This window comes from Solanum tuberosum, unplaced genomic scaffold (assembly GCF_000226075.1).
Source record: "Solanum tuberosum cultivar DM 1-3 516 R44 unplaced genomic scaffold, SolTub_3.0 scf00592, whole genome shotgun sequence".
Lineage (NCBI taxonomy): Eukaryota > Viridiplantae > Streptophyta > Magnoliopsida > Solanales > Solanaceae > Solanum > Solanum tuberosum.
The window spans coordinates 145,954-154,546 of NW_006239576.1; the positions used below are offsets into that span (position 1 = coordinate 145,954).

Consider the following 8,593-nt stretch of genomic DNA (forward strand, 5'->3'; position numbering starts at 1 on the left):
TTTAGACAATTAAAATACATAATCTAATTTTAATTTTTCTTAAATATTTAGTAATGTAACTAATACTTATTAAACTTATTTTAGCATGATTTGGTACTTTTAAATTATTATCATTTTCATTATGACTTTGCAATATTTATTTTATATGATGATTTCATTATTATTGTTTATTGAATATTTTAGTGTCATCAGTACTCATCTCATATTTTGTGTTATTTTCTTAAGAAACACCTTAGATAATTGTATTTTGGTTGGACTAAAGAAATATTTGGAGTACAAGTTAATTGTATGTTTGTATGCAAACTTTACCGAAAAAATCTGAAAATCTGAAAAAAAATCCGAGGTTTATTAGTTTGGTTTGATTTATAAATTTAAAAATTAGACACAATGGTTTGGTTTGGTATTTGAAAAACCCGAATCAACCCGAGGTTGAAAAACCTGAAAAATTCTGAATTTTATTAGTTTGGTTTGGTTTATAAATTTAAAATTTTTACACAAATGATTTGGTTTGATATTTGAAAAATCCCAACCAACTCGGTCATGTACACCCTATATGTTGGCAAAAATTTTGTTGCGATCAGTTCGCTTTTTCTTTACGACCATTTCTTTTTCTTTATTTTATAATTTTTTTAGTTTAATTATATTTATTGTTCAAGTCAAGTCTCCACAAATTGGTAAACTTCCACCCCAAAATCCCAAGCACGTCAAATTAAATACACTGTTTGTCCCTAAATAGAGTTAAAAAATACATGAATTTTGGGAGGAAAAAAAACTACATGAACTTTGAGATAGAGAAAAATTACAATTTATAATGTTTTTGTTTCGTTTCTGAATTTAAATCTAATCCAGTTTAGCTCCAAAAATTTTAAATTGAGAAAAATACAACTTATAAAACTTTTTATATAATTTCTTAATATGAAATTTTAATTATAAATCTAATCCACAACAATATTTGTGGTTGCTTTTAACATGCCATATTGGTATTGATCCAGATCTTATATATGTATTAGTTTTAATAATGATTTAGGAGGTGTTTTAATTAAATAGATTTTGATCCTTAAATTTAAAAATGAACAGGTATAATTAGATTAGCGATACACTGGACAAACAGGATAGTAAATCTAGTGGAGGTGAGCCACTTCCCTTAAAAGGTTGTTTAGTACGAAGAAAAATATTTTTTTAATTTTTTTATATATTAACTAAGAATTGAAAAGTAAAACGTATCACATAAATTTAAACGAAACACTAAAAAAAAGTTAATAATGTAGCTGTAATAGTATAGAATTTCCTTTCACACCCACAATTAAGGTCAGAAACCAAACCCATATGCTAATTGCTAACAACCTTCCTATAAATATAATGTAAATGTATATACTTCTTTCAATTCACATTAATTGTTAATTTTTCCTATCAAGTTTCTGATTACGTGTAGCTAATAATATCATGTAGTCCAAATAATTTTTAATGTACAAAAAAATGATTATTTTAATTATTTATATATATAAACATAAACAATATAAAAAGATGATCATTTTAATCGTTTATGTATATTATGGAAAGCAATAGTCTTGATTAAGATATTGTAGTTGATGTTTATTGTGTCATAAAAGAGTCCCTCATCTTAAAATCCATATGTTTTCATGCAATACATTTCAAGTACTAAATACCAGTTTAGTCAAATTTTAATAATTCTTACAAACATGATACAAATTATAAACCATCCAAATTAAAACAATGTCTTAATAATTTATTTTAAAAATGAATGACTATATTAAATGATATACATTGTGGTTTATTATTGATGTTATTTTCTTTTTACTATAAGGAATAACTTACACCAAACTATAATTAATTTGATACAAATTATAAATCATTAGACGTAAAACAATGTTTATCTACTGTAGTTAAAAAATAAATATATTAAATGGTGTACATTATGAGTTCGTATTGGTGTCCAATTTCATTTTTAAATTATTATAATGAATTACTAACACCAAACTGTAATCAATTTGATACCAATTATAAATCATTAGACTTAAATTTAGTTTATCTATTTTTGTTTTTCAAAAAATAAATATATTAAATAGTTTACATTGTGGGTATTGGTGTCCAGCCTTTTTTTAACCATATAATGAATAACTTACACAAGTGACCAAACTATAATCAATTTGATACCAATTATAAATTGGACGTTATAAAGTTGATTTTTGTTATATGCTACAACTTTATAATATCTTACAACATAATTTTATAAACTATATATCAATATTTTATTATTATTAAAGTAGTAAATAACTACTATATCAATATATAAGAACAAATAATAAGTGTTGTTAAAAACTTTATTCGTATAAAAAGTAATTTACAATGTGTTGTATTGATGGTGTTGCTTTACAAACTACCAACACCAACATACCAAATATTTGCACCAAAATACAAATACAAAATATGATTTTTACATCTTTTTAAAAAAATTCATTCAACTGATATTATTTTCTTCCGCAAACTATTTTATTTTGCGACAGATTTTAATTAAGATTTTTATATGGGTAGCGTCATCGATCTATCTATAATTATTGCAATTGATGCAATGCAAAAACATTTAAAACAATCGATTTTAAACATAATTTGAAATAAAAAAGATGAACTTTACAACTATTTAGTCTAACAATTCTTTATTATATGTGAAATGGAGATAAGTATGGAAGTTAAAAAAAACTGGGAGAAATTTAAGTAATAAATATCTATTTATTAACCGTACCTTCTTTTAAAAAAAAAGAATTATGATGCTTTTATTCTTTTTATGTTTTATAAAGATTCTACTGATATGTTTGAAAAAGAAAAAAATATTATTATATAGGGGTTATTTTGTTCTTAAATTATATATTTATGCTTTTTTTTCATTTTTTAATTTGGATAAGTAAAATAAGATATTTATTTTTAGTAGAGAGGCCAAATAATATGAAATGGAGAGTGTAATTTTATTAACTAATTCTTGATACAATTGTTTGCCGAGTTAATTAAGTAATTAATGAAAATTCGTATAGTCTTGTTTTACCAAATTAACTACAAAGGAAAACTTTCAAACTTACACATCTCACATACGTACAAGCAAAGAAATTAATACCCTCTTGATTCATACGATAAAAGAATTAGTATGTACTATTAAAACGTAGATAGAAAAGAATTAACATAATCCAATAATTCAAAATTTTCTTTTTGAGTACCACCTTAAAATTTCATTCAATTAATGTATACATACCTTCCGTATGATCCACTCTCTCTTGATTATCCCGAGGTAAATTTAGAATGTAAATTTACGTGTGTTTTTCAGTAATACATAATCAGATAAAAACCGCTACTAAAAATTCCCCATTTGTTAAATCCTGCACTTTTCCATGCACATATTCATGCACAAAATAGCCTATATATACCCCTACGTAAGTAAAAGAAAAACATAAACCCTATAAAAAAAATTCAAGAAAATAATATTCCCAATGGCTTATTCTCTTAATTCCAAAACCCTTCATTATTTTTCCTCATGGAAATTCATATGCTTGATTCTCACACTATCTCTTGTTCTTGACCATGGTAGTGCATGCCCACCGACGGCGTCACGGATGCCGAGGCGTTTGAAAGAGGAAGCTTCTAGAATGTTTTCCGATGAAAAGAAAGAGTTTCTCAAGAGTATTAAATTGTTCGATATGCTACCAAAAGGGGTTCCTATTCCTCCTTCTGCACCATCAGAAAGGTGCAATTAATATGTAAACTCTTATGCTTAGAGCTGAAATCTTAGCATTTCGATTGGTTATAATAGCTATCTGAACTTATACCTCATTCGATTTCATATGTTATATATATAGTTATTGAACAAATCAAGAAGTTATCTAGTACTTTCAAGTTGTATTGAATTTATATTACATGCAAATGAACTTTAAATTAATACCATAAAACTCTTTTACTGATCATTTATTTTCCTCCTAATTTTTTCCCAATAGCCATTTGCCAGATGTTAACAAATATTAATAAAGTAAAAATATATATATTAATCAATCATGATTATGTAATAATTATATATACATTTAAATGTAAAAGTCTGGTATGAGTAAATTTTTACCTGTATGTGTTGGGAGGAAAAAGAAAGTGCTATAAGGGAAGAAGATTTTGGCTGGCAATCAATAATTTTGCTAAATACAGCTTGTAAAAAGTATTGCAAGTAAACCTAATTAAAAATTCAAATTTTCTTATTGCAATGAAAGAAAAAGTTACGTAATTAATTTTTCCAAATAGCAATATGACCTTCGAAAGTATTAATTAAACTGGAAGCATATATATAGAGAGATAAAAAAGCATAAATGCACAAAAAGAGGATCACATGTACAACATCCAACCATACACGGCAAATGTGATGTAATTATATTTAGTTTTAGATATATAATTACAAATATCTCTTCTACCATAAGAGGAGCTGCTTGGGATTTTTAAGTCATTTACGTAATCGTTGACCTCTTACGAATCGATTCTAAGTAGCTTTATCGAGATCAAAAGCAAATTGTGCAAAGATTTCTAATTCCACTAAATACGCTAGTTCTAATTTCCAAGTACTATGTTGCTCAAACTCTTCGAAAAAGCTACAGGTGATCAGATCCGACACTGGTGTGGTAATAAGTAGTGTCTAAGCAACATAGAAGATTGTAAGAAAAGCAGAATAAGAAGCAACTTATTTTCAAAATGCCATATTTTCTACTACAGTATTCGAACATATAAAAGTTTCTCCGATGCCATCGATACATCGTCTTTTCTTTTGAATTAATCGAGCCATTACCTTGACTAATTCTAAGCTCAAAAAGCAGCATTTTGCTTCCTAAGCAGGAAATGCATTTGCATTTCATACTTTCTGCAAACAAGTTTATTTTTCTGCTGATTAACCTATTCGAACTTCTTTAGCCTGAATTTGCTCGTGGGGAATCTGCTGAGGACACGATGATCCAGCTTTTGGTAATGGCATTGAAACTTTTCGAGGGCATTGTATACCAAGCCATCGACTTGATCATCATACCTTTCATACAGCACGGGAAGCACATGCGCAGCAACAAAGCCTAAGACAATCAATATCACAAGCATATTCAAAATTAAAACTTTCTGGATCTTGACGTGATATCCGGAGAAAGATATGAATATTCTTAATATAAAACCTTGAAAAGAATTCAGAACAAATGCATAATCTATAGTTGCACCAGCAATCCAGATTATGGCATGAAAACTTACCAATGTACAGAACAGTAAAAAAATTGCACCAGCTTCCAATAATAGCAGCAACCCACAAGCTCGCCACAACCTAGAACAAATCCCATGACATTAATTAAGTAGTCATCAGAAAGGCTCGGGATCAGATGATTTGATGAATTCATATTTCAAGAACCAGGTGCTTAAAGGTCAAAGTATCCCGAGAAGAGACTCCAATATGAACAAAAGAATGGTATCTTCTTCGGTTGACTATGTTATCCACTAAATATACCAACCATTTAACGATAGGACTTCAGAGCAATACAGTTTGTCCTCATAACAATTAATAAAGAAAAAAATTGTTAGCAAAAATTCAATGAAGTGATGCAGATTCTTGCAACTGAATTAAAGGGAAAGGGAAATTTGCTTGCATTCTTTCTGGTATCTTAGGCAGCGTAAATGTTGTGCTTCTTGCATTCCTTTTCACTAAGTGGACAAGCCACAACAGTGTTGTGACAATGTGGCTTGTCCACTTAGTGAAAAGAAAGGGTAGAAGCACACCTCTCGACATTTATTACTATCAATAATTTCCTCGGCACTATATAAACAGAACGGAAAGCTATCTGGAACCAAAAACATAAGGAGAGCAGAGAGGTAGAAAATAATACATTCTTTACGTATTGGTGTTGTTTCAGGAATTAGGAAGAGAAATTCTAGAACAATTAGATTGTTCAAGATACTTGGCAAATGCTGAATCAAAGAAAGTTTACTAAAGGGTGAGAGGCCCATAACGTTAGCAAAAATATTTGGCAAAGTTGATGCAGAGGAAGCAAATAATTTTTGTAAAGATCAGGCTTGAAGAAGTCCATACATATAATACAAATCAAATGCATAGTAGTTTGTAACGAGAACTCTTGAAATTGGATCTGAGGAATTTTTTAAATTTAAAATAAACTTATCTATTTAAAAAGATACTAACAAAAAAAAAAATGATGATTTACCACTAAGAATTGTTTGATGTTAGTCCCACAGGCAACATCTTGAAGGAAGCCCAAAACACGGTTTACTTCAGCTCCTATTGACTTGGCAATGCTGATGAAAAGGTCATCACGTAAGACAAGACGAGGGACCTTAGCTGGAGACCTGTTTCCAAAGAGAACGTACATTCACTTGATTCAAGAATATCATACCAATTAATGAATGAGATTAAGACAGGAGAATAGAATGACGCTCAGGAAGCAGGTTAAGTTGCATTACCTGTTTATCATGCCAGAAGCATTTTTCCAAAGAAACTGAATAATCATACCAATGACAAGAGCAAAGCATAAAAGTGAAAGAAAATTGTAGTTTAGCCACTCAAACAGCACCCAGATGGCTGTGGCACTGGCTAAAACACCAGCTGAGATTTTCTTGTTTCTCCATAACAGGACGTCAGCAGCTACAAAAACCGATGAAGCATATAAAGGATTGTAATACAACCATTGTAAGGACAAGGAAAAGCTAAGGTATAAGGTGGCCTACATTTGCCTCCACCTAAAATGTGGTGTACTGGCTTTTGGCGGCCAAATAGCCTATTGAGCTGAGCATTAACTGAGCTTGATTTCTCCTGTTCCAAGAAGGACCCTGACGTCTGCTTTGACAGAGACTTCTGCTTTGATAGACCATCAGCAATTGATTCCACAATGTTGTTCAGAAGATCCTCAGCTGTAATTCTCTCAGGCATTTTCCCACCCTTTTAAGATGCACAAGAGATTAAGTCAGTCATCAGAAGAATACACTTAAATACACAAAGTCATCATAGATAAGTGCAAGATTCATGTAGACTAAAAACTGGTGAAAATCTAACAAGCAAAAGACAGTTTTTGATAACTACTATAACAGTAGAACAACATACATGATTGTCCAGGTTGATACAAGGCTGAAAAAAGTTTGATCCTAATTACATCCAAAATTTTGCCTTTCCACTCATGCAGACTCAATCAACTTCCCTTCCCACTAATCTAGACATTCTTCTTTTTCTTGTTAACAGTTTTTTCTTCTCGTATTTCCTCTGGAAGAAGGTAATTTGTTCCTCTATGAACTGCATATTGCTAATCTGACACAGAATTGGCACTAATTTACTATAGTCTGATATCTCCTCTTTATCATAAAATTAGCTAATCACATCCTCATAATCCTTCTCTCTTCTAGCAACCTGAAGCTCATCCTTCATCTAAAAGGAAGTCAAATGTTATATGTCCAAGATAGAGCATTGTAGTCATCAAAACGGAAGAAAATTACAGTTGAGATATGCATATGGTGCTACCTTTATACTCCTTTATTCTCTCCAGGATCTGTACATCATTATTTTTCAGATCTTAGACTATTCAACAACTTTAAGACAATAAACTTTTGGTGGTTTTCCAGCTAGAATCCAGGCATCCAAAAAACGGAGAAGGTGAATTAAACAAATTCAAATAATTATGAATCTCTCTCCCATCACTCAGCAAACTCTACTCATTTCTCAAACATTGATAATGATAGCAGTGAAACATTTATACATACAATTATATAATGATAATCATAACCACAATTATCAAACCAAGGAAACATACATGAGTCATGACTATAGGCAGCTTAACAATTGCTTTTCAAGTTAAATCCAAATAAGGTGTTCCCTTTTTAAAACCTGTCCAGAGTCTTGATTAAACAGCTCAATCACTTCATACACAGTGGAACAAACTCACCACTATACAACAACAACAACATACACAGGGTCAGTGGCGGATGTAGGATTCTAAGGTTGTGGATGTTCTTGAAGTGGCGGAGTCAAAGGGCTCAACAACACTAAAAGAGCCTTAAGCACCCACCCAAGAGCCAATGGACCAGTCAAATCATTTGTTCATTGGGTGCTCTATGTTAATTTTATACAAATACTTCTTAATTTCTACATAGATATATATATATATATTCCGAGACGAGGTTAATGGGTGCTCGAGCACCCGGCGAACTCTATGTGGGTCTAGGGTAATCCCACAAGTTGGGTCTAAGGAGGTAGGATGTATGCTAAACCTTACCCCTCAAAACAAATGTAATCTAATAAAAAAAATGGCAAGATAAACAGCAATTTACAAAAAGGAAACCAGAAAAAGTAAGGCAAATACTGTGCACAAAAGTTCCTTTTTCTTTAATGGTGGGCCAATGGAGGCAAAAGAATAACAAATCTGACGGCAAAAGCATATCTTGATTTGGGGACTGATGAAGGATTTAACATATGAAGCAAAATATCACCAAGGATGAACAAAAAAGAGTGTTCTAAGCTAAAAATTACTTTCACCAGTAAAAAGAAGCAAAAAAAAAAAAAAAAAAAACCTATGTAGCTCTAATC

General features: G+C 30.4%; 1 protein-coding gene across 2 annotated transcripts in view; it reads right to left on the reverse strand.

Annotated features, from left to right (window-relative positions):
* Window positions 1-4,699: 4,699 nt before the first annotated feature.
* The window catches only part of LOC102602934 (reticulon-like protein B8), a 4,712-nt gene continuing 818 nt past the window's right edge, over window positions 4,700-8,593 (reverse strand). The window contains exons 1-6 of one of the 2 annotated variants that reach the window (XM_006366566.2): window positions 7,821-7,891; window positions 6,748-6,958; window positions 6,484-6,664; window positions 6,228-6,369; window positions 5,269-5,338; window positions 4,700-5,099 (exon numbers count right to left, since the gene is read on the reverse strand). In XM_006366566.2, coding sequence (XP_006366628.1) covers window positions 4,930-5,099; window positions 5,269-5,338; window positions 6,228-6,369; window positions 6,484-6,664; window positions 6,748-6,958; window positions 7,821-7,829 — 783 coding nt within the window. In that variant the 5' untranslated portion in view covers window positions 7,830-7,891 and the 3' untranslated portion in view covers window positions 4,700-4,929. Of the gene's footprint in view, window positions 5,100-5,268; window positions 5,339-6,227; window positions 6,370-6,483; window positions 6,665-6,747; window positions 6,959-7,820; window positions 7,892-8,593 lie in introns of those variants that run through there. The other variant, XM_006366567.2, reaches the window with a different exon arrangement.